Raw genomic sequence first — 27800 nt, forward strand, 5'->3', positions numbered from 1 at the left:
TCATTATTTCAAGCCATGAAATAGAAATAGACCTTCAGGAAGGAAGAAGTCTGGGGCTTTCTATGCCATGTGCTTTTTCGCCCTATGATGACTCACTCAACAATGAGACCTGTTCTTTCTCCATGCTAAGTTCCCATTAACCTTGTTGAATACCTATTAACCACTGGGGTTCATATTTTTAAAAGATGTCTGGGGGCTTGGGGTTATATTTGGTTTAGTGGATTTTTCAGGAAAAAAAAGTGCAAAACAGTAGACAGCAGTTTTGGTTCAGAGCCTCAGCCTCATCTGAAAAGGACACAAAACAACTACTAGGAGTTTTTAACTACCGTTGTTTTGTTTTCATAGACTGACTTACTGGGCAAACTCACCAAATCCTCTAGTCTGATCTTCTCTTTGTCATTGTCTCTTTATATCTTTTCTCCACCTTCAATTCTGACTCCATCTCAGGCCAGTTCTTGAATATAAAGTACAAATATTAGTTAGTTATTGTAGTAACTCCCTGTAGGTTTAACTGTACCAGAAGAAGATAAAATCCTCCCACTTCTTCTGATCACTTCTCGGGCCAAGCAGGGAATGCAATTAAAGCTACTATAAAAGCTCATCATCATCAGAAGACCCATGTCCTTACTGCTGCCATTCAGCAAGATCTTGAAAGTTGGACAGAAAGGAACCTCATGGCATTCAACAAGGGCAAGTGCAGAGTCCTGTATCTGGGGAGGAACAATCTCATGCACCAATACAGGCTGGGGCTGTTGAAGAAGAACCTAATAGTTCTGGTGGGCAACAAATTAAACATGAGCCAGCAATGTGCCTTCATGACCAAGAACACCAAGGGCATCCTGGTGTACACGAAGAAAACTGCAGTTAGGAGGTCAAGGGAGGTTCTTCTCCCCCTCTACTCTGCCCTGGTGAGGCCTCATCTGTAGTACTGTGTCCAGTTCTGGGCTCCCCAGTTCAAGAGAGACAGAGAACTTCTGGAGAGAGTCCAGTGTTGGGCTGCTAAAATGATGAAGGGAGAGGAACATCTCTCTTATGAGGAAAGGCTGCAGGGCCTGAGGCTGTTAAGCCTGGAGAAGAGAAGGCTGAGCGGGGACTTTATCAATGTTTATTCAATACCTAAAGGGTGGGTGTTGAGAGGATGGGGACAGTCTGTTTTCTGTGGTGGCCAGTGACAGGACAAGGGTAATGGGCACAAGCTGGAACACAGGAAGTTCCACTGGAACATGAGGAGAAACCTCTTTCCTGTTCAGGTGAGGGAGCCCTGGCAGAGGCTGCCCAAGGAGGCTGTGGAGTCTCCTTCTCTGGAGTTTTCCAAATTTACCTGGATGCATTCCTGTGCAACATGATAGAGGGGAACCTGCTTTAGCAGGGGTTTGGACTGGATGATGTCTAGATTTCCATTTCAACTCCTACCGTTCTGTAATAAGTAAGTTATTGTGGCTTAAAGAGATTTTGAGTACCATCTTAGTGACACTTACAGTCTGTTTGGGCACTTTTAACCCATGGAAGATGGGAAAGAGTTTGACTCAGTCAAAATTAGCTAATTATTATTTGAAGTTACATTGAACTATCCTGCATCTCCAGGAGTCTCAAATCGGACTTAGTTTCTATGGATAATCTGAAAAACAATGATTTCTTACACCACAGTGACAGGACTTAGCCTGTGAACCCAGAACATCTGTATCCACATCTCTGTTTGAAGTCCTTTCCCAACACTTGTCCCTGTGATATTTCAGTTTGTGGTATATATTCATCCCAACAACATTCCTGGGAAGCAGAGCAGCATCTTTCTTTATTTTGCGTATATTTCTTTCATATTCCAAGTCAGCAGTTCCCCCTGTTACTGTGTAGGGAGAAAAATCTGTTGATTATGTCTTTGTTCAATAGTCTGCCAAAGCAAAAAAGCCTCTATTTTGCAACTTCAGCAGCAGATTTGACTCTGTTTGTGTCCTGCTGCATTGGTAGGTAGCATTGAATTTAGCCTCAATGAGTTTTCAAGTGCAAAAATCAGAACTGATGTCTTAAACATGAAGAGTTTCAGATACAGGCTAGTGTATTACTTCAAAATGGTCACTGTAGTAGAGGAGTGCTTTCTAACAAATAATACAGTTTATATTACATAAAATCATATATGAGTCGTACATATAATATTCAAAAATTAATATGTTTTTGCGCTAATCTTATTACGTTGTGCATTTTCTTTTCTCCTTTAAAAAATAAGCTACTCAAAGCACTTATCTTTTTTTGTTCTGTTTTTTTTTACAACTGCAACTCTGCTAACAGAAAGTGTTTTATTCAGGTAATTTGTACTCGGTCTGAAGAGTACAACAGCCGACAGGCCTTATGTGATACCACAGGCGAGGGGCCCATACTGAGAAATCCTGGGAATAATGATAAATCAAGGACCCCAAGACTCCCATCTTCAGCTGAAGTTGAATTTTGCCTGTCACTAACTCACTATGAATCTGGATCCATGGATAAAATGGCCAATTACAGTTTCCGAAACACTTTGGAAGGTAATGTATTTTATTCTCTTTTGCCAGTTCCACTTGTAAATTAATTCTCTCTGGGATTAGAGTCTTTAAACTGTAGGCAATTTGAGCTGACTTCATGAACCACCACTGAAAAATAAAAAAGAGGAAAAAAAGGAATAGCAACAGACGGGAAGAACCGTGTTAAAGGCATTTGATAAGAAAATAGAATCCATAGACTAGATCAGCCCTTAAATCCATCTGTTAGGAGATACTGTCTCCTGATATAGTCAGCACCAGGCACAGTAAAGAACTGTAGCTCCACATAAGAGGAGATAATCTAATAATCTACTTACACACGATCATAATCCTGTCCATGTGGGTTATATGTTTGCCCTGGAATCCACTGTCTTCCAGAGGCCAGTCTGGACAACAAGAGTGAAAGAGGATGCTGCCAGTTGGCCTGTTACATCTACATACTACCACTGTGAACTCCATAGTAGACTTCTCCCCATACTCCAAGGCTTAGGGATTAAATTATACCTCAAAGGAGATTCTTTGCATCATTTCAAAAATAATTTTGTTATTTATCTTAATTATCTATCCAATCTATATACTAGTAAACAAAAAGGAGTAGTCACACATTATTTTCTGTCTAACCAATCTCTTGTGACTATTGCTAAATGGCTAATAAATAATTATATCAATAAACATTTCTACAATGTCATACATCAGCTGAATCAAATATGATCTACTTTTGACATCCCAGACATTTTTACTTACAAGGAACTGTGCAAGTGCCCAAACAATGCAATACAGGAGTTGGTGTGAGGAGAAGAAAGCAAAGCTTTTAATACATTCAGTATTACTCTTAATGCAATGTGGAATGCCAGAAAGCTTTCTTGCGGGGGAGGTGGGGAGGGAAGTAAAAAGTTGATCACTTTTTGCTGTGAAAACAGTCCAAAATGTGGAATTTGTCTGCTGAAGCCAACAGAGTCCAGATATTAATTGGCTCTGGCTCTGGACATAGCTTTGCTTTAGCTTTCTACCTATGGAAACAGAAACCACATGAAGTAAAGCAAATAAAACTGTGACATAATAGAGTAGAAGTTTGCTTGAGTTTTTCTCTATAAAGTATGTGAATATATGAAAGGGAATTTAAATAAGTGATGACATAATGAGGGTCTACCATCATGCTGCTAGTATTCTAAGCAAAACCAAAGGTATAGTCTTTGGAAGTTATGCAGAGCCACATACAGATTTTTTGAGAAGCGGAGTCAAGATGGACCACTTGCAAAGCCTAAAATTCTTTATCAGGACTGCTCATTAATTAACAATTCATTGAGTGCTTGCAGAAAAGGGGTAAAACCTCCTTTCTGCCAATGACAAATCTAAACTGGCAGCTAAACAGAGTCATAGATCAAGTATACACCTTTTTTATATGAATGGATACATTTTCCTATTGAAAATAAGACTTGAAGAGAGTCATGCTTTAATCTGAATAATGGCAATGACATTGCATGTGACAAAAGGTCTTTTGGAACAAATTTTCCTCCAAGTGGGTTCTCTGTTCTCTATAACAATCCTTCAGAAGCTGAAAAGCATTCATCTTTCTCCTAAATGAGCTTTATGAAGCTCCATCTCACCACTGTGGTCATTTGGAGACCTCCAAATGCCAAACAAGGCATGTCATGATTGACACTAATAGGTTCTAATGGATTTCACATGACTTCTTCTAATAGATTGAGGGAAAAAACCTACATATTCTTGAAGATCTATGCAAGTCAGATATGATTCAGAAGCCATACATTTTAAGTAACTACAGAAGCAGCAGATACAGAAGCAGTAAATATTATCTTGCTGCATGGCTTCTGGATGCGTCAGCTTAGCTCAGTGCAGGGACAGAGCAAGCTGGTTTTATCAGTCCATGCAGATGTACCCTCGCTGACATGCACTGCAGCCCTTTCAGAGCACCTGCAGGATCCCACCTGTGTGATTCTAAAAGGGAAAAAAAGAGACTGAGCCACTCCTTTTCTTCTGGCAGTGAACCTTTGAAAGTCCTAGGATCCATGTGAAGGCAGCCTGTAGCACAGTGAGGAAAAGCTCAGCAGGGTAAGACTAAGGCAATGAATGTTTCCTTCTTAAAAGCTGTGTAGACACAAAGCCAAAAAAAGCCAAACCAACATAATATTAGAGACTCTCTATTCTAGAGGAAATTCTGTTAAGTAACCCTATCTGTTTGAAGTGCAACTCCAAGTGCAACTACCAGATCCTGTGTTGCTGTCTTATTTTTGTAGCCTAACTAAGGAGATCTACAGTGCTCAAGCACCGATATAGAAGAGAGTAAAGGTCAAAAAAGTGATGTTGCACTTCTTTCTATAATAATATTTCATTAGACCCAGAGATCACTGAAGTGAAATTGTGTCCACAGCATTCCATGAGAAAGGGCTTTTTTGGTGATAAGTCTGTCAGATGTGGCTCTGTAGACATTTGTCTATAGCACTATGGAGATGGAGCTTATTCCATCAGACAGTGCTATTCTGAGATAGCTTTTCTCTTTTCTTCATTGAGGATATATATATTTTTTTTAAACCTAAATTATTTCAACACTCAATTTTACACCACAGGAGCACAAACATTTCTGCCAACTTAGTTACCTAATAAGATCATGAGCTGCAATACGAAAGTAAGAATACAAGGTTATTGTTGAAAAAGATGGTGGAAAGCTTTTAGCCAAGTTTTACTGCCAAAAAAAGGCTGTATTGTGTTAGCTCCTTTCTTACAAATGGACAGCTTAATTTTTATTTGTGTACAGATGCCAAGCTTAAATTGCCACCTTGCATTCATTGTGCCAGTGCCCACTTCTACGTGATGGTATTCTTACAAACCTGCTAACACTCTATAATTCCTAACATTTACCTCTTTTTCTAAACAAAAAATTTTCAATCCTTCTTTACTTGTTTGCACAAGTTTGTGCCAATACACTTCAGGTCAAATTCTAATCTCTTTCAGATCCAAAGTAAACCCAAATTAAGTTCACTGACTTTCCAGAGTTACTTTGGATTTACAAAAGATGATCAGAACCAAGGCAGTGACTGTAACTGAGTGGGTCTTGATTTACATCAATTTTAGGTTTATTCCTCAGTTTTAGTTTTGCAGTGTAAAACACCCGTAATCACTTGGAAGAACCAATCACGTAGAATAACCTCTTCTAGGCAAAATTTTATGCTATTCCATGCTTGAGTGCACTAGAAAAAATAGATCTTTTAACCTTCAAAGGGTTAGGTATCAGCATCATTATGAGTTGATATCAATAGCACAGGATGAATCTGTGTTTGGCCAATAGAAAATGCTGCTACAGAGACAGAAATCACATCACTGAAAAGTAACCACAACAGACATAAACAGTAAAGGTCAATATTATTCAAAAAGATACTCTCTTTAGGCTGAGCACACAGGTGGCCCTCTCACTCTGGTACAGGCCAGCTCCTGCTTAGACTGAAAAACAACAAGTTAACAGCTGCTTCCATATTGCCTGTTGAAGTGGAAGCAATTATTTTAAATAATATTCGTTGTGTCTCTAACTGGGGAAAACCATTGACTTCCTTGGACACTTCATAGATATAAAAAGAGAACAGAAAATCAGATTACTTTATAAGCCTCAGGTGAGATCAGAAATGGACTAGCTGACTGCAAATTAAATAGTAGGGTTTCTTCTTTGTGCATTTCAGTTTTGGTGAGGTACTTTACCTTTGGTGTCATACCTTTGGTGTGATATGCTGACTCCTAGAATAAGGGATGGCTGAAAGATTTAGTTTCTTTTGCTTTATGAGCAAATTTGACATTTGAATTTTTTTTTATTCATGGGAACTTCAAATGAAAAACAGTTCCTTTTGGGGTTTACACAGTGACAAAAGAACATTTTAAAAAAAAAATCTGTATCACTTTTATTATTCATGAAGTAACTGATGACACACGGTATCAAGTCAAGCCATGTCATAGCATTCCACTATTTGTCACAATTATGTATTGTTATGGCTGTTCTGTCATGAAATAATGGAGTAAAAACTCAGAAGTCTCAAAATTTAATTTCATTTTATCAGGACATCTTCCTTTTTTTTTTTTTAATTGAAACAAGAGATTTTATTTGGAAAACTTACTATTTTCACTGTCATCTGCATAGCTAAAGAAAAATGGTTTCTCTAAGTGAAGTTTGCCAACAGGAAAGTTCTAATTAAAAAAGTTTTAGCCTACAGCCAACATTCCTCACCAGCTCAAACCACAAACTTTGGATAAATTTATGCTGCACAATGAGAAAGTGCTGTCAAATAGCAGACAGTCATTAGTAGAAAACTAGAAAGACTATTGAGGCCCGACCACAGTGAAGCTCTAGAATAGTAATTTTAAGAAAAAAAAAAAACCTAGATAGTATCATGGTCTAAATTAGATAATCAGAAACTTTCATTTACTACATTCCCCTAGTCCAAATTCTGCAGATCTTGCAGCTACCTCACTCTTGACAGATTAAAGTAATAACATTGCTTGAGAAAATATGTAAGATTTAATCCTGAAAAATTTCCTGTGAAATTACCAATGGTAGAAAACTCCAGAATCATAATCCAGAAGAACATCACTAACTTCAAAGACCATTAAGTAGCCTTAATAATCTTATATCTATATCTTCCCTCCAGTCTTACAGTAGATGTATTGATCTGACTTGAACTAAAATGTGAAAGCCTTATTATAGAAAAAAATCATCTCCAGGGAGAGTGGGACTAAGTATTTCAACCAATTGGACATGGAGTTGCAAAAAACCTTTAAGGTCATTGAGTCCAACCCTTAACCTGACACTGCCACAGCCAGCACTAAAGTATGTCCCTAAGCACCACATCTACCTGTCTTTTAAATACATCCAGGGATGGTGACTACACCACTGCCCTGGACAGCCTGATCCAAAGCTTTACAAGCTTTTGGGGGGAGAAATTGATCGTGATATCTAATCTAAAACTCCTCTGGGGCAACTTGAGCCCATTTCCTCTTGTCCTATCACTTGTTAGTTGTGAAAAGAGACCAATTCCTACCTCACTACAACCCTCTTTCAGGTAGCTGTAGAGAACAGGAAGGTCTCCCCTCAACATCCTCTTTTCCAGACTAAATAGCTCCAGTTCCCTCAGCTGCTCCTCATCAAACTTGTGCTCCAGACCCTTCACCAACTCTGTTGCCTACTTCTGGACACACTCCTGCACCTCAATGTCCCTCTTGTAGTGAGAGGCCCAAAACTGCATACAGTATTTGAGGTGCAGCCTCACCGGTGCCAAGTACAAGGAGGCAATCACTGACCTGGTACTGCTGGTGACATTATTTCTAATTCAAGCCAGGATGCCCTTGGCCTTCTTAGCCACCTGGGCACCCTGCTGGCTCATGCTTAGTCTCTGTCAATTGACACTCTCAGATGCTTTCCCTCCAGGCAGCTTTCCAGCCCCTTTGCCCCAAGCCTGTATCATTACATGGGATTTCGCAGCCCAAGTGCAGGACCCAGAACTTGGCCTTGTTAAGCTCCATACAATTGGCCTTGGCCTCTTGTTCCAGGCTGTCCAGATACCTCTGAAGAGTCTTCATGCCCTCAAGCAGATTTATATTCCTGCCCAACTTGGTGTCATCAACAAACTTTCTCAGGGTGCACTCAATACTTTTAAGGTACACTTGATACCCCCAACATGCAACATATAAAGCAGAATTTCATAGAATCATAGAATGGTAGGGCTTGGAATGGACCTTTAGAGATCATCTAGTCCAACCCCCCTGCAAAAGCAGGTCAACCTAGATCAGGTCACATAGGAAGATGTCCAGGCAGATCTTGAAGACCTCCAAGGAAGGACACTCCACAATCAATTTGATTTTTAAAGTCCTGACTGTCCTAACCATTGTCTTAGAAAATCATACAAAACTAAAACTTATTCTGTAATAAAAACAGTTTTGCAATTAAAAATATACACCTGCAAAACTGTTACAAATAGCTCAATGATGTTATGGATACCCCAGATGTTAGGCAGTCCACTAAGATAATCAGAGGAGATAGGATTGTTGGATTTGTTTCTACATTTAGAGTCATAGAATTGTTTCAACTGGAAGAGGCCTTTAAGATCAAGTCCAGCCTTTGTCCCAGCCCTATCAACCACTAGACCATTTCCCCAAGTGCAACATCCACCCGTCTCTTAAACACCTCCAGGGACAGTGACTCCAGCACCTCCCTGAGCAGCCCGTTCCAATGCCTGACAAACATTTATGTAAAGGAATTCCTTCTCATATCCAGCCTGAACCTTCTCAGATGCAACTTGAGGCCATTTCCTCTTGTTCTATTGATTGTTACTAGGGAGAACAGATCGACTCCCACCTTGCTACAACTTCCTTTCAGGAAGTTGTAGACAGCAATAAGATCTCCCCTGAGCTTTCTTTTCTCCAGGCTAAACAGCCCCACATCCCTCAGCCTTTCCTCACAGGAGACATACTCCAAATCCTTTACTAGCTTGGTAGACCAGCTCCGGATCCTCTCCAGCACCTCAATGTCCTTCTTGTAGAGAGGAGCCCAAAACTGGACACACTATTCAAGTATGGCCTCATCAATGGCAAGTACAGGGAAATGATCACCTTCCAGCTCTTGCTGACAACACTGTTCCTGATACAGGCCAGGATGTCCTTGGCCTTCTTGGCCACCTGGGTACAAACACCCAAGTACCTCTCTGCGTGACATCTTCCAGCCATTTTTTTTTTTTTTTAGAATGGATTTTTTTTAGAATTCAATTCTGTAGCACTGAACACTGCTAATGTTTTGTAAGACTTTCATATTCTCTGCTAAGTGTTCTCATAGCACTTTGGTCTGAGGCAAACAAGTAACTGAGGAAAATAGTACATGCTGTCAACATATAAACTTTCCTCTTGACTGATTCTACATGGACTTTTGTTGTCTCCATTATTAGACTGTAAAATCCACAGTTAATAAAATTATATACCCTATTAAAAGGCATACACCTGACCCAACAGCTTGTTCAATGAGAATCAATGAGAATCACCTACATATCATCCTAAAAACTGTCAGGCAGCCTTAATTTTGAGTGGCAACATTAGCTCTTCCTGTAATAAACTTCAGGCTATCCCCATCTGATTAAATTTGGCCTGGCTCCAGTGCAGGTACTTCAGATCCACTGATTTACAGTGCTATAAGCAGAAGCAGAATCAGGTTTATGATCTCTTAAAAATGTGATTTTTCTTTTATTGAAATCATTCCGTGATGTATCCACTAATGGCTATTTCTAATGCACTGTAATTAAATGACAGTTTAAAAAGATATCTGAATGTAACAGCTTCCAATACTGACGAAAAGTTTTAATACTTCACAGCCATCAGGGACAGGTCTGCTCTATGCAATCTCCTCCATCCAACAGTCAAGGATTCTTCCTCCTTTTTTGGTACCAAAGCTGGTCCTCATCACATCCTTGCATATACAAAAAGATACTGTGTCTAAGTAGCTTGGAAAAAGACTGACACCCCACACTTCAGGGTAGCTTACTGCCAGACTAGTGAGTTAAATCAGTTCACAGAAGGACTGAAGAGGTGCAGTTAAAGCACAGAGAGGAAGGCACAGCATGGGGCAAGGCAGGTGAAGGGAGTGGAGTTTCCCTGTCTAGAGGCAGGAAGCTCTTAATTTAGCTCACTGAGCTTATAGATCTGCACATTTGCAGTAGAGGTGATTTTAATGCAGCCACTTCAGCAAAGTTTCCTGTACTCTGAAAAAAATGCTCATTATTTCACATATTCTTTTTTAATTGGCTCTATCCCCTTTCATAGTATGTCACCCTGAGTAGCTGATTGTACTGAAGTCTTTTTAAAAGACTGAGAGAAAAGGATAAAATAAAGTGATACTACATTGTGGTTTTAGTCCTGCTAACTTTACCATTTTTATGGAGTTTTCATGACAAGAAATCAGATATTACAGCTTCTCATGCACATGGTTACACATGATGTCACTTTTGATGCTGACTGAATGCACACCAATTAACTGGGAGTGAGAAGGTGGGGTTGATAAAGCTGTCTCAGTTGCAGGGATTTTCATTATTAAGATAAATTGCTCATGTGCAGATGTTCCATTGAAAATTGTCCATTTTCCAGTATATTTTTTTAATAAATGATTAAATCTTGCTTTTGTAATGCATTAAGAGATTTTAAGAAATAACCTATCCAATAGAAAACATCTAGCCTACTGCCTAGATTCTACATAAAATTTGCCTTCCCCTAAAGATACACAGATAGATACACAGATAGATCATTTTCAGTCGATACTTAGAAATTTCCTAGTGTTGCTACATCAACTGATCCAAATGATCACATGTTGTGGCTATTATTATCAAAGAAGGCTACATATTTTGCTGTTGGTTCACAGGAGTTCTGGCAAGACTGTCAATGTACATCATTCTTCATAGCTAATATTTAATTCTGCTGTTTCTCCCAATTAACAGCTGGGTACCATAACATTCACCATCAAGCACATTTCTGTGGGCAAGATTTTCCCTTTGGGAATTTCTGTTCATTGCTGTTTGTGTCACCATGCAGCTTCTTCAATAGTCCTGATTCACATCTGATGTACTTAAAATCTGCATTTACCTATAAGCATTAACGTGTTCCCCTTTTCCTCCTAAATCTGGACTCACTTCACCTTCATGTCTTACAATTTTCATCATAAGCCAACTCTACTTACTCCATTTGTCCTGATTAAGTTTTCTAGTCTGACTTCTCAAAATCTCTGTCACACCATTACAATCAGAAAGATGGATGGTTTTTACGGTATATTTGTTCCTAGGTGATACAGCTATGATTTGATCCTTATTATATGTATCAGTGTTTTTATGCCAAATGCTTTTCCCTTGTTTGAAGAGGTTAACAGACAAGGCAAAGACTGATGAGGGAACTTACAGTGACAAAGCAATGCAATCATTTCACACAGAAGATCAGAGTCCCTGTGGCTTTCCTAGACTCCAGAGTATGACTCTACATATAAATCTCTAGATTTCTAGCCGTATCTCAATACTTTATGTGACTCAAAGAGCAAATCCAAAGAACAAAATGTTTGGTATTGAGGACCCCACTTCCATGTTATACATGAGGGTTTTAACAAGGAAGGGATTCCTTCACAGTAACTCTAGTTCACTTCCATGAACTGAACATCCCCTGAGAACTGGCACACTTCAAATTTCCTTCAAAAGAAATCCAGCTTGCAAAGTCAGAAATTGCCCTGTGATGTGAATCACAACATGGAATGGTAGGACTATTGGGAGGTTCACTTCAAAAGTATATTTCAGTTTCCTATTCAAATACTAGTTCTTGGCCCAAATAAGTAAATACAGCAAATGTTCCAAGTGTGTGAGGCAATCTGAAAGAGAAGAATTAATCTCTTTTTTTCTCACCATGCAGACATGATAAACTGCAACAATATAGGGAAAACACTGAGGATCAGCACAACAAACATATTGATCTAAGCCCTTTTTATTTGATTATTAAACTGTAAAGACTTTTTAACATGTCTTCATTATGCTTCCTCATCCTAAAGCCTACAGAAATTGTGAGAACAAGACATGTTCAGGAACGAAATCAGGGAGAGGACAGAGATTCTGGTATGGGTTAAATAGTAGAACTAGCATCAATTTAAGAAATAGAAACAATATATGTTTCTGCTTTTTTTTCTTCTGGGAAATCCCAGAGAAGGATCAGATGGTTGGTTGAGTTGTCTTTTATTAGAAGTCTTTACCAGTAAGGAGGAAATTTGGCTGTCAGGATGCTGAGAAAGGCTACCAATATCAGAGCTGAGGTATGAATAGGTTACCAAAATGAAAACTAATGGAGAGACTCATCTTCTGGTGTTTTCTTTTTGAGTGTTGGTCTGTGTGACCTCTTCTCAAAGTCCATATTTTCAATGCCCTCCAAAATAACAGCAATCCTCAGCCTTTTATCCTATGACTCTGACTGTGGAAGACTATTGATCATTTACCAAATCCTTTTGTAAAGATTATAGCTTGTGTTGGGTCTTATCAGTAAAAGAATGTGACCTAGAGAGACAAACAAATATTATAAATGACTGATTGTATGATAAGATATAATAGCTGTCTTATCTTAGGAACTTGTAAGTATGGAGATCAAAAATTCAAATAAAGTGAATACATTTTCTCAATATGAATAAATGTACATGCATAAATGTCTGCAGGGATTATGTTACCTTTTAACAGACAAACACAATGTACAAAGAAATTTAAAAATATAAAGTAATTAAACAGTACATTTGCTGACATGCTGCATTAGCTACATGGCAGGAGTTTTAATTTAGCTTATTCTAATTTCATCTTTGCTATGCCTTTGAAATATGTTAGCACTCCTTTACGTGGTTTCCTAAGCCCTCGTCTGAAAAGCAAAATGTAAATGAAGTGAAAGTTGGTACTTTGATCTTCAGTCTTACTGGAAAAAGAATTATATGCATTGTCATATCAGCATAGGATTTCCTCTTGAACACACAGGCTTTGCTGATCCACGGACTGCAATTGCAAACATATCTCAAAGTGGTTTGCATAATGCACTTCACATCTACATGAATGGCTCCATGTCCCAAGTACAAGGCTCTGCAAATGATCCCATCTTTGTATTACACCATACATTTGTTGACAGGTGAGTTTAATTCTTCTCAGTAAAACTAATTTATGTTGTGTTTTTACAGTGTGCTTTTCACTCACATTTCAAAACTTCACATATTCTTAATGCCTTTACGTGCACAGCACTTTCAGACAAGTACAATTGAGCTCTGCTAGTATTTGAGAGCAAGTGTCTTTCCTAGCCTGTCTATATGTTCACTGGATTAAACATAATTTGAGAAGGCGACAAATACATTCAGTTTTTATTACTAAGGCAAAAATAGTTCTTCTGTGATGTCATAATGATTAATTTATCTGGATGTGTATATCAGGAAGTTTGGACCAAAAGTAAGTGACTCATTTTAACACAACTATAATCAGTTGGAGCAATTCCTTTACATTCAAAATGTCAGGGTTGTTATAATTTCTATTCCATGAGGAAAATCCAAGCTTGCTATTCATAAATAAAGAAGAAAAAATTCCTATTTCAATGTGACAAAAAAAATTGTGACTGTCTCTTGATGAAACAGAAGAGTACAGCTGTGCAGAATGAAAGGAAAGCAAACAGGAGGCTATCATGTTTATTAATAAGGAGTAGGAGAGTAGAGTTTTGCAAGGAAAGAGTGAAACTACTATGTTAAGAACAGCCTTTCAAGATTAATGGTGACCTTAAAAATTTCTGTGTCACTATAACACGTGTGAACAGCTACAAACAATTTGCTATGAACTGCCTTACACCAAAATGTGATGACTAAAGAGCTATAAAAAAAGAAGGTTAACTAAGCAAAGGACTGTAAAAGTCACAGAAACACTTGTTCTGGAGCAGTTTATATTATCTTACCAATCTTCCTCTACTTTCCCACCATGACCATACTGTAATGCTTAGAAGAGCTATTACCTTTTACAAATTTTTGGGACTCCCTCATAAATTAATGTGTTCAGAAACATCTTGACTGAGATTCTGCCTGCATGCAGCAAGGCGTTTATGGAATCATAGAACCATAGAATGGTAGGAGTTGGAAGGGACCTTTAGAGATCATCTAGTTTTGAAGACCTCCAGAGAAGGAGACTCCACATCCTCCCTGCGCAGCCTGAGCCAGGGCTTCCTCATCCTCACAGTAAATAGTTTTACCTTATGTTTAAATGGTACTTTTTGTATTCTATCTTCCTTCCATTACCCCTTGTCCTGTCACGAGATACAACAGAGAAAAATGATGCCCCAACCTCCTGACATCCACCATTTAGATATTTGTAAATATTAATTAGATCCTCCGTCAGTCTCCTCTTATCTAAACTAAAAAGCCCCACATCCTGCAGCCTTTCCCCATAAGGAAGATGCTCCACAGAATCATAGAATGGTAGGGGTTGGAAGGACCTTTAAAGATCATCTAGTCCAACCTCCCCTGCAGAAGCAGGGTCACCTAGATCAGGTCGCATAGGAACATGTCCAGGAGGGTCTTGAAGACCTCCAAGGAAGGAGCCCCCACAATGCCTCTGGGCAGCCTGTGCCAGGGCTCCCTCACCTCACAGTGAAATAGTTTTTTCTTATGTTTAAGTGGAACTTTTTGTATTCCAGCTTCATCCCATTACCCCTTGTCCTGTTGCTACCTACTATAGAAAAAAGTGCTGCCCCAACCTCTTGACACCTACCATTTAGATATCTATAAATGTTACTAAGATCTCCCCTCAGTTTCCTCTTCTCCAGACTTCTCCAGTTCCCGCAGCCTTTCATCCAATCCTCTTTATTCAGATGAAATCCAAAACAGTTTCTTAGTTTAGGTCACCAATGTATGCAGCACTGGAAGGATGCAGATTACCTCTTGCAGATATCATTTTGCAGTGAAGTTCTTTAGTTTCAGGCAGTTCATATGTTATATAAAACTCTATCATATTTTAAAAAAAAAAGTAGTTGGCATAAAAGATAAATCTGAAATTGGGCTTTTTTTCCCTTGGCTTATATATTTAATGAGCATAAGGGTTTTATTCTTCATACTTTGACCATTCAAAATAGGGCATCAAGTCTAAGCAGGTCAACCCTTCATTTGAATGGTTCCATCAAAAGGTGACCCACCTGTCTACTGCTCCTAATACTGTAGGGTATAATTAGCCTTCTGGAGGTGTCAGTATTTAAATTCTTTTCTGTGCAGAACGTTTTAAAAGTTAAACAGTGGAGCTTAGCTGTGATTTAGCATATGCACCCATTGACTGCCTGACAGGATGGATGCACAGGGGTTTCAGGTGTAGTTACAAATTTTGAGTTTGACATCTGGAAATTAACCTTCCAACATCCAGTCTATTAAAAAATGGACCAGCTGAATATTCAGAGAAAAAAAAAAGAATGCAGAAAGGAAAGCATTATTCTCTGCAATATCAAAAGAATTTTTTCCTTAACCATTCACGCCTTATAAGATCTATGCATCTCTTAGCTCCCACTTATTGTGGGGCTTAAGTAGCACCTTAGTCCTCATACTGATCCCTCCCACAGAGAAATTTCAGTCAGGTTTGTTATAAGCCTCTGCAAACACTTTTCATACCTGTATTTGTTATCCACTTTAGAAGGCAAAATTATTTGCAAAAGTGACATAATAAAATGCTATCATTAAATGTCTCAGTCCATTGCTCCAACCTGTCCAGGTCCTTCTGAAGAGCCTTCTTGTGGTCAAGCAGGTCTATGCTGCCACCCAAGTAGGTGTCATCAGCAAAACTACTGAGGGTGCCCTCAATCCCCTCATTCAGATAATTGATAAAGATGTTTAATAGAATAGGCCCCAATACTGAGCCCTGGGGAACACCACCGGTGACTGGTCAACAACTAGATTTAACACTACTCACTACGACTCTCTGGGCCCAGTCAACTAGCCAGTTTTCCACCCATCCCAGAATAGGTCCCTCCAAGCCATGGGCAGCCAGTTTCTCCAGGAGGATGCTATGGGAGACTGTGTCAAAGGCTTTACTAAAGTCCAGGAAAACCATATCCACGTCCTTTCCCTCATCCATCTTGTCTTAGAAGGAGATGAGATTTGTCAAACAGCACCTGGCCTTCATGAAGCCATGTTGGCTGGGCCTGAACCCCTGGTTTTCCCGTATGTGCCTCAGGATGGTGCTCAGGATTATCTGTTCCATAACCTTTCCTAGAACTGAGGTCAAGCTGACAGGCCTGTAGTTCCCAGGGTCTGCCTTTCGACCTTTCTTGTAGATGGGGATCACGTTTGCCAATCTCCAGTCCTCTGGGACCTTCCCAGTGCTAGTAGATGACAGAGAGTGGCTCAGCCAGTGCTTCCACCAGCTCCCTCTGCACCCTCAAGTGGATTCTATCCAGCCCCATCAACTTATGTCCATCAATATGGAGTAGCAATCTCATCCCATCTGTGGCATAAAGTACGTTACCAGTACTCTGCAGCTGCTCTGTACATGGGCTCTAGTACACACAGATGTAAAAAGTGATAATAATGCTGCCTTTTGTATAAGTGACAGAAATGCATTAGCATGATTAGGGTTACTTAGCAGCCTTATCCATGACAGATTAATCATGCTTTTAGTTATAATTAATAAGTAGATGACTGATAGGTACATACAGAACGTTTAAAAAAACCCTCTCCTACATAGACTAAATCCGAAGGGCTGTGAAGTTCTTTTCCGAGAGGCACATAAGAATACAAAGAACAGAGGAAACAGAAGAAAAAGTCTCCACAGCAGCAGAAGCTTTTTTTTTTTTTTTTTGGTCCATATCAACTTTTCTCACTTGGGTCAGAGCATTTTTTGAGATGATTGTTATCACTACATTGGGAGAATGGCTTTTAACCAACTTTTAAACTTAATCTTCTGCTGAGGACAGCATCCCTTCCAGGCCTTTGTGAAGACATAGAGTTGTGAGATAAGTGTTTACTGGCAAAGGATGTTAAAAAGACTGGACACCAGGAACCGCAGGACTGCAAAGACAGGGAACAATTCTGTGTCAATAAATCAATAATGCTCCAACACTTTGAGTATCCATGTAGGATCTAAAAGAAGGACTCCTCACTCCACTGCAAATTTCTTGAGTGAACCTGAGTATGTAGTTTTCTTCCCCAATCTCACATCTCCTGGAGATGTGTTTCCTTCCCATTGGTTTCAAGAAGACTTTTGAGGAGCTGTTGGTCTGAGCTTCAGCTAACCCATCTGTAAAGTGGGTGATATTAGATGCCTACACAACAGGGACACTGTCAGGGTAAATGCATTAATGACTGTGAAATGCTCAGTTACGACCATAATAGGAGTGATAGAAGTAAGGCAATAGATCATTGGAACTGATTTTGCATAGAAACATATGGTACAGGGGAGGATAAATAAGTGTATATGGAGTCTGCTGACAGGTGTGAGCCAAATGTTAGGAGCTGCTTTCCAAACTGAGCAACAGTCAGCCTCCCATCTGCTAGCCCCCAGCCTTTCCTACCCAGACCTGATGCACAAAACAAGGGAAGGGTGGACAGACCAGGAGTGTAGTTGAATTCTCTCAGATGAAAAGCAAAGCATTTGCTTAGAAAAGCTTCCTTTTTGTTTGTTTGTTTGGTTTTTTTTTTAAGATCATTCCCTTTCATCAGTGCAGAAGTATGAAGGAATCCAGGCTACAGCTTTCTTAGCAATGATAAATCAGGCTCCTTGACTTCTTATTGGTTAGCTAGAAGACCTAGAGATCACCACAGTGCTTGGTAAAAGCAGGTGACCACTCTGAAAAACATTGATTCTTAATTGAATGGCCTAAAAAATAAAGAAAAAAGATGAAACCAAATATAAATTCAGCAAAAAATGAGAGCTTTTTTAGCTCTGTGAAGCATTTCTCTTAATTGCAAATCTCTTTGCTATTCAGATATGCTCTACAGTCAGCAGAAGGGAATAACAAGGGAGGAGTCAACCCACTCAATCTGGAAGGAGCAGCTGCATGAGCAGTGAAAGCAAGGGCCTACAGTCCCATTTGAGCTCACTAGGGTGTTTTATTTGCTCTGAAAAGGAACTCTTTCCTTCAGCTGACTCTTTCAGACCCCTCATTCCTATAGCCACACAGTATTTTCATCTGTTCTCTCTGTACTTCTGTCCTTTGAAAGTTTCTTACATCTTCTAATTTGTTCTGTACCTCTCCTCTCCCTGACTGCCACATCCCACTCCAAAAGTTTCCTTCATAAACTGCAAGGAAAGCTAAATAGCAATGAGGAAAATTAATTGCAAAAGTCACATCATTAAATCCTACTAGTGTTGAGGAAATAAATCACTGCAGAGGCACGGGGTGGGGGGTGGGTAGTACAGATATCTATGATGCAACCCCATCCCATCTGTAGCATAAAGAACATTACTAATGCTCTGCAGCATTAAAGATCTCCATAATACTTCACACCTGTCCAATACCTAATGCAATAGGTATTCTCATCTCATTTTTAAGTTCTGCAGCAATGAACTGGGTTTATTACAATAATATGGATGACCTTCAAAGGCCCAGATTTTAAAGCAAGCAACTTAGAACTGATTTTCTAGAGACACACAATAGGATGTAAACTTTCAGTCTTTTGCATCTCTAAAGCCTAGCCTTGGCCAACTTTCATGAGAAACTGCATATCTGAGATTAGTCCTGCAACCAGTATTGCATTAAGTCAGTGCTCTGATCAAATATTCCTCTACATTCTTACCTTTTATTTGCTCTCTGTCACATCAGATGAACAAATGGTGTCTGTTTTCAAAGCCCTTCATTTCTCATCCCCAGATCATCTCTTATTCACTGCTAAGGAACACTTTTACCCCTCCAATAGGTTTATGGTATCAGTCTCTATTTTACATCTGCTTGGCATTTGGACAAGTCAAGCTGTAATCCTCCTGGCTGGGACTTGTTCACCCTCCACATCCACAGATTCAATCACCATTCTTCCCTTCAACATGACACTTGCAGAAAAGCTCAGACATTAGAAGCTGAAACCTTTGCTTAGTGGGTGGAATGTTGCAGTCCCGCTGAATGGTTGCCTAGTCCTCCTCCCATCTGTTTATATCCATCTGTTGTCCATTGTCCTATGTGTAAATTATAAGCAATGCCATTAAGGAGCTGTCCAAATTCTCCGCTCTGTGCAGTGCCTGGCATATTCCTAGCCTCTGACTGTGGCTCCCAGGTATCAAAGAAACTTGAGCAGCAGCAAAATGGCAATTGTTTCATTTACGATTTTATGAAATAGCAATGACAGAAGACATCCCTACACTAATCTTCTTACTTTGGTTCCTCTTTTGCTTGCTATCACAAAGGACTGAATTCTCACATCCAAGTGCCAAACCCTTGGGGGGGGGGTGGGGGGGGGGGGTGTGGTGTGCATGCACTCTGCCAAAAGTAATCCAAGTCAAGCATAAGGTCACATAGGGAATGGAGACACTCCCATTTGCAATCACTTACGTACATGCACTCTTCCAAGTGGGTATAAGAGAAACTCTCCCACGCATCAGCATTAGAGCCCAATGAAAATGCCACAAATTCTGCCTAATCAAGGCGAATGTCTCCATGCTGTTCAGCAACATCAGCTGCCATAGACTCCTCTGCAGGATGTGAAAATAACCCTTTCTGCTTCAGTGGCAGGCTAGAGCTGGGAGCTTTAGGAAATGCCAGACTGGCTTATCTGAGGATCTAACAATAAAATGTTCCTTATCGCATTGTTTGTCAGTAAAGTGGCAAACTGAAAAGCAAGTATAGAGCAATCTGTTCAAAACATATTACAACCCCGAAGCATCCTGATTTGAGTGCCAGTAGCACCCTATTCCTAAAGCCAACTTTATAGACACTCTTAGTCCCTGTGGACTCAATATGCTCACCTTCATGCCAGTCCCTTCTTCCACTCCATAAAAAAAAGTTAGCATGATGTCAAAAATGATTTTGTTTGGCAAAATACTTTAACAAGAGGAAATTTGATTTTCACTCCCAGGAGATGTCAAAATAAAAGCTTCTTATTTTTGCTCTGTTTCTGAAACGGAACATTTTCATTTTCTCTGAAATGTCATCTCAGGTTTTTTAAACCAAAAAATGGCAGGAGAAAAACCAAGTTGTTCTCTTGTTTTGAAATGTTGACAGGAAACAAGAACTTGTTTTTAGCAGCTAAGAACTATTTGCTTCAAGAATTTGCAAAATTTAGAGTGAAAGTATTCAAAAAGAATCATTATAAATTCTTGTAAAGCAACATCAGATTTCCAGCCTTGTTTAATACATGAAATAAGAGTCATCCCTTACCCTGAACTGTCTCCAGTGGGAGACAACACAGTCAAAGAATGAGGCCAAGGAATTATTTTCCCCATTGGTATATGGAGACTTAGAGACACCAAAACAAGTGACTTAATCACAGCTGAGATGGAGACTGTAATACAATGATATATCAGCTAATAAGAAAGCAGTGTAAAAAGGGAGAAATCACTGTGTAAACACTAAGTGTATGATTAATTTTCTTGCTTGATGTGTGCACAGCAAGACTCTTATTGCTTTCTGAGGTATGTTTGCAAAAAAACAATGACAAAGCCTAAAAGTCATATTTTTCTGGAGCTAAATGAACTGTGGCTTGAAGCCATATGAAATCTGTTAGAGAAAGGCAGGCAAAGAGGCTGCCATTAGCAATATACCTTCTCCCACAGTAAGAGTAAATCCTGCATAGTGTCAGCTCAGGATCTTACAGTCTGTGCCCAGTATATATCCTACCAAGTCCCTGTGTAAAAGCAATAGATGAGGTGCAGTCATCTACCTGGCATGAAGGTGAAACACAGTTAAAAGCCTTCGGCTCAGTGAAAGCATGAACGTTACTGAGCTACTGCTATTCCCAGGGATGAGCAAATACAGCATTTATGGACAAAGTCCTTGGGATTTGCTCCTGATCTGGGGATGTTTTGCAGCATTTCCAGAACAAAGCTAAGATAATGGTGTGTAGCAGAACAGTTCCAAATGCTCCCAAATACTACTTTACCTCATAAAAGCTTTATCATTTTTCTAATATGTCTTCTGATATCTGGCAGCTGAGAGAAATCTTGTGGAAGCTGGTTGGTCTTTCAGTCATTTCCTACTTGAGATACATTGCCATAACTTTTAGGTTGCCTTTTGGATTATAAGGTGCTACTGCTCAAAAAAAAAAAAAAGAATGAAGTGTGTTCATGTTGTGGCAGAAATGGGGGTGGTGGGGTGGTATTGATGGGGGCTGTATAGTTTCAGTGAGACTGTATGCATGCACTGACTGCATGCAAGATAGATAAAGTGAGAAGAGAAAACACTTCAGAAACAGACAGGGAAGGCAGTAGGAAGGCAAGGAGAACTAGAGAAGCACTTAAATATGATCACTGTGAAGTAGTGACACAATCCAAAGAAGCCATCAAAACCATTTTGCCTGTAGGACCATGAATAGTGAGGATCACTGAGTGGGAGATTAGTTTTGTTCTCCTGTCCCAGAGAGCTCTCTGGTCTCCTGGCACCTGGACCAGTGAGGATATCAGCAGTGAAACTGATGACCTGCTAACACCTTAACTATCTGTTAACATGTAGACCTGCATCAGGGCCACAGCTGGTGGAGCTGCTGGTTTCTCCCTCCATGGAAACATACCTTCAGCATTGGCCATGCTTTATTCTTCAGCTAAGATGCAAACATCATCTTTTCAGCCCCACTTAAAGTAAGTAGGACTATAGTAAAAAGCATATTGACTAGTGACTAGCTCAGATGCAAATATCTCCACTGAGGCATGTTTTTGTCTTGTAATTGAATGAGTCCACACAAAATACTTCTTATTTCTGGACAATACCTAGCACAGAGGACTCATTTAAACTCAGGTTCAGATATTACTAAAAGGACAAATATTCACAACACATATAATGCTTATAGTGTATGACCCATTACTGTTTATGTAATGACAGCCTGCAAAAGTTATTTCCCCACCTCTAAAGCTCTTGGGGGAATTAATTACATATATTCAATACATTCTGAGTGGCAGTTGCCTCTTCTCCCTGTCTCGTGTATTATACAGCTTCTACTGAGTAAAGATTCCTGATCAGCAGGCACTGCTACCTCCCACCAGCAGGCTCTGTGGCATGGCAGCAAGGTAGCCCAGTTCTCATCCTTCTCTGATGTTTACAAAACCACCTCATTACCAGCAGCTACTATGATAGAAGCCACCATATCACAAAAAACAGCTCAATTTTACCAGGACAGCAGTCAGAGGAAGAAAATTGCTCTCCAGCAGAACGTTTTGTGTGAGGGTAGGTTGGGAATGACTTTGGTCACAAGCTTTATTGGCACACACAAACTCCTACAAGTACGAGATAGAGAGCAGCTCAGTACTGAAGGTGTGGGACAATTGAGCATGGAAATTCTTAGAAAGAAAAGACGGGAAGGATTTCTCTTAATTTTTGTTTCTCTTGGGGAAGGAGTGTGCAGGAGGACACAGACATTCCCTGTTACCACAAGCCCTCGGTTGGCACTGAACCAGATCTGCTAACCTTCCCCTCTTAACCTCTCAGGCTGAGTACTGAGTTAACAGAGCTACTCAGCTTGTTTGATGGAGCTGACTCACTCAAAGTGGGCTCAGTATGTGGGTAGCGTGAGTTCACATCTACTGCAAAATACCACATAAATCTATCCATGCAAAACAGAGTGTAAGTGGGAAGGTTGGGGTGTTGCTGAGAAACACAGCTCCCCAGTATCTCTCCTTTGGTATTGCTGAATCTGGGGCTGAAAGGCAAATCATACACCAAGATAGCAAAGTTGGACTCAAACATCTATTTCAGTAAACCTGGTTAGTTCCTGTTGCTGCAATTACAAACCACTCAAAGGGATGCAGGAATAGCCTTGGAGGGTTATACCACAGGTACGAACCTGTATCATGGTTAGAATGATGGCCAGAAGTATAGGTTTAGAGCAACCTCCCTCCAGAAGACCTCCCTGCCTTGCCCATTGGACACACAGAAGCTGAGTCTCTCTAATACACTTGAGGTTGCATCTGCATCTAAAGTAACCACACTCTTAAATAAGTCATCTGAGAATCCACGGATAGCCCACATGGAATCAGAGGAAGAAAGAAATAAGGACAAGGAACAGGCTCTGGAGATAAATGTTCTTTATATCAATCCAGCATATGTAAAACCTGTAGTGCTGCTCATCTACCTTGCTTCAGGGGAGTAGCAAGAGAAAGGTTAAACAGAGATCTCCTGGATTACATGTGAAATACATTAGTTGGTAAGCATGTCATTATTCAGCTGTTTGTAATGAGTTGTTTGATCTTAAAAATCAATATAGGAGTTTCATTTCAAATAGTCCCATTCAAAGTGCATGTTTTGTATCACTCTTAATGCAGGATTTTAGTTCAGCCAATGCAGTTACAGAATGGATCACTTTGTATACTTCATATAGTGCAAGCGATTAGCAGTTTTTAAAAAGAAAGGTTACTTTGCTCCAAAACTTGGCCAGAGCCACATGGTTAGTCTTCACCTATTCTCTTAACACTGGAGGAGAAGAAAGCTCTCTCTGTGACAGAGCAATCAAGACAAGCTCTGATGCAGACAGCACAGTGTTGAATCTCCTTTCTGCAGCACTTTCACAATAATAGCTGATGTAATTGTTAAAATTGTAAAAAATCACAGGAAAGCATGGTACTTTTCTCACCCACATGTAGCTACTTTCTATTCGTCAGAAGAAATTACTGCTTTGCCACCATAGATGTGATTTATGTATTACATGCCCTTGTGAACCTCAATAATGACAATCTCTCAGTCTCAAAAGAGCTGAATTACAGAGGACAGTGGGCTACATAGAGTCACTCCAGTTACCTTCACAGCAGTCCATTTTGATCTGCTTGCTATCTTTCTTTTTGGGGGAAACTCGTTATCAAGCTTTGGAGCAGCTGGCATTTGCACTATCTGTCACCTCAAGTGATGTTTTCCTGTTAGCTGCAATCAGTGGCAAAGATGAACCTGAGGAAGTGAACACAGGTTATACGCTCCAGCAAATGTTATAATTTTTTTCCCTGCAACACATGGTTGCATTTCTATTTCCTCATTTACAAAGCACACAGAACATACCATCCTGTTTCATCTATAGCTTGAGTTTTGCAGTGTTGGACAGCATTGGAGACCTAAATCTCAGTGAGAAAGAAATATCTCTAGCCAAACAGTGCCCTGGTTTGACAGCAAAGACTGGAACAAAAAACAAGATGACAGCTATTTTAAGGAACAAGAATTTCTCTACTACACCTAGGAAGAGTCATTGCTGACTTTCATTGATGTAAAACATAGGCTAGCTTGATTAAGTTTAGATTAGATATCTGATCAAATCTTAACCCAGATAAACCTGAACTAAACTCATCGTTTCTTTCCAGCAGAGGTGCAGAGTGAGCTTCCATAGGTGTCACCTTGCTTTGTCAATAACTAGGTTATAATGAGGTTATCTTAGTCCTACACTAGAGAAAACTGACGTTCCTCTGCACAGATTCCTACACTATTTCCAACACTCAGCTTCTGCCTTTAATATTGTGAGTGATGTGTCATGCTCAGTTTATCCATTATCTCCTTCTCCAGGAGAAATAAAGCTCTTTATGTTGTAATCCATCAGCAATTGATCAAACATAAACTGGGCTTAGCACTTATTCGTTCATCCTACCTGATTTTCTGAGAAGGCAGAAAACAATATTTCCGTGCAGCTCATTGACTGGGAAAGGGAGTTCCAGGGCTGTCCAGCATGTCATGATTCATGATACAGATGTCCCCTAGACTTACACACAATGAGCCTGAAGCCCCAAGTAGCTATATGGGTTTCCTTGGAAAAGTTAGGCATTTCACAATGTGGCTCCAGGAAATCAGCACAGCAAATGGAATGTAGAAATGCGGGACTTCAGCAGCTCTCTCTGAGACAGGACTGATATTTGACCCTATCCCATCAGCAGCAATCTCTGCTCAGGATCATTTTATCTGAGACCTCTGCAGGATTCATGTGCCTAAGTAGCTTTTTATCACAATAGAGGCTTGAGGAGATCCTATCTTTTTTTATTGTAGAAGAGAAACTCTTGGAGCACTACATGATTATTGAAGCAATAACTGGAAGCTATGGAGCACTCAAATGAGTGTGCTAGGCAGTAAGGAGAGACTCAACTGTGCTTTCTCCAAATAGCTATAGATAGCCTAATTGTTTGTCATCAAGAGTTTCAGATGGAAATGCTGAGGATCCTTCTCTTCCTTTAATCCTACAGAGAATTTGAGGGCAAGATAGTGGAAAAACTGCTCTAAATCATATTGGTAGAGGGAATATTAAAAATACCTCACAATCTAAGCAGCTGGAGTAACCTTGACTATTTCAACAAAGTGGGACATGTACAAAGAAAGTGACAGTGGTTATCTCTCATGGGATGGTGAAACAGAGCAGCACAAAGATCCTCAGGCACCATATGGCTCCCCAGCCTTGGTGGTACTTTGTAACGGGTCGGAAGGTGTCAGCATGGTGCACACTATTATGCCTCATCCAGAGAGCAGTGTTTTAGGATGGAGCCTGCAGTCAGTATCAGTGTGTCTGGCTAATTAAAGGGATTCGTGTCATCTGCACATTGTTCCTCAGTTACGGAAAGTGGTCTGTTCCTCTGTGGTTCACAAAACCAAACTTCTAGTTCAGAAGGTGGAGTAAAGGAAGGTAATAATGTAGACCAGAGCTTTCTTGAAAATGGATATTCATATTTCAGAGACTTGTGATTGATCTATATAGGAAAATATACTCTAAGAAAAAAGAAATCAGAGACATAATATTATATGAGGGAACAGCTCCACTAGGTTAAAACACTCTCTTTCTTTCGTTTTGTGCAAATCTGTTTTTAAAGTAGTAGGAGCTGACAAATATAGAAGACTAATACAATGTATGACTATCACAGCTCCATGTTCTTGAGTCTAACTAGTAATGAGACTGAATATGTATTTCCCATAGTCAGACATGCACACAGTAGTTCTAGATGTGTTTCTCCAGCTACACAGATCGACACAAGAAATATAGCACTTGCAGAAATTCCAACAGCATCAGCAATCTCATCCTCTTGCCCTCTTGGCTGATCAGAATGAAAGCCTGTTATGGGAAAATATACATATACATATACAGATATACAAATATCCAGTCTGGATTCCCCAGTAACTAGTGTTAGATATCCAGTGTAACCATTAACTGCCCCCAGATTCCCTGATCTCCCAGTTCCCTAAACCACAGGCAGACACACATACACATGCATGAAACAGGCCTCACCAGTGGCTCATCCAGTGACTGTTATAGAAGTAACCTGACAGCGGTTCTGCAAGAGTTTGTGGAAGAGGTTTTGTGCCCAAGGGAGCTTGCTGCATGTTGCAGCTTGGAAGCCTGTGTGCTCCCCAGCAGCAGGGACTAAACACAGAGCAAGCACTGTAACCTAGGACAGGTCTAAGCAATGATTCCACAGCAGGAGAGACCTAGCCTCAGAAGTCCAGGTGGGTTTCTCCAAATAATTGAGGGCAGCATTTTCATTTTTAATCAGATATTTACATTATGACCTGTGCTTACAACCTACCTGAGAGGCCCTGTAGTGTCTTCAGCCAACATAAAACAAAAACAGGACATTGCAATATAACCACATACATTGGCAAACAGTACAGTGCCTTGACTTTACAACCTCAGCATCAGCAGCTCTTCAAGGACTGAAGCACCGATGTTTCTCCCAAATGCTTGGGATGGGAATTACCTGAGGTGCCTTTGTAATATCAGCTGACTAATGCCAACTTTTAAAGTGATGACTACTCTGTAATTACAGACCTTGGACTAGTATCTCAGCTTTCCTCACACTGTTTCCTTCTACCTTTCTTTCCAAATGCAAATACGTTTTGCTGCCAGATTTTTTTCCACAGTGTCAGATCTCATGGTACTGATAAAAGTATAAATGAGCACTAAGAAACAATGCTTTGCCTTTCTCTTGCCATAGTCAGTCTGATTGAGCCTCAGTCTCACAACTGTGGATGAGGAAGGAAAGCCTCTGTGTCAAATCTGGAATAACTGGTGGCTCAGATTTGGATGTAATAAAGTTATTAGTGGCTTACAAAGTTGCCATCTGGCAGCTGAATTGTTAGTACTGTGTGCGGACTTAGCTGAGGTATGGATTTATCAGGCTACTTAGAAACAAAAGGCACAGTTTCACTGTTGCACTCTCAGCTTAACCTGGCACATAGGTTAAGAAGGAGGAACAGGCCTGCTCACCAATTAGTTGCCCATCTCTGCTCCTCCCTTGTACTTGTACTGACCATCATGCAAAAGCATAATAAATCAGGTCTGTGACTTTACCTCACCTCAGCTATCCCAGGGCAAGTTAAAACAAATGAGATGTTTGGTTTTAAATCAAAACAATTCCTTAATCCTGCTTACGGCATGGTTGAGTAAATGCTTACTGGGAACGTGAGGACAAGAAGATAGGTGGCAAGAGGAAAGCAGGACTGTGTTCTCTGTAGTGACACAGACCCAGGGTGACCATGAACATTCACTGTGAAGGGAGTATTCCACTAGGAGTGTTCCCACTGGGAACACCTGTAGTGTCATACTGTTCCTGGTTGCCTGGCAGAGCAATTCATATGGAGGTACTGAACCTTATTATTCCTTCTTTCCCTGTTTCCAGCTGTCTTTAATTGCAAGGTAAGATATACCGG

The 27800-nt window shown here is 40.0% G+C and overlaps 1 protein-coding gene across 1 annotated transcript in view; it reads left to right on the forward strand.

Annotated features, from left to right (window-relative positions):
* TYR (tyrosinase) overlaps nt 1-27800 on the forward strand; it is a 52874-nt gene that overhangs the window by 8605 nt on the left and 16469 nt on the right. Inside the window, exons 2-3 of the mRNA XM_062020369.1 lie at nt 2300-2516; nt 13031-13178. Of these exons, the coding sequence (XP_061876353.1) occupies nt 2300-2516; nt 13031-13178 (365 nt within the window). The remainder of the gene's footprint in view (nt 1-2299; nt 2517-13030; nt 13179-27800) is intronic.

Source organism: Colius striatus, chromosome 1, assembly GCF_028858725.1.
Source record: "Colius striatus isolate bColStr4 chromosome 1, bColStr4.1.hap1, whole genome shotgun sequence".
Taxonomy (NCBI): Eukaryota; Metazoa; Chordata; class Aves; order Coliiformes; family Coliidae; genus Colius; species Colius striatus.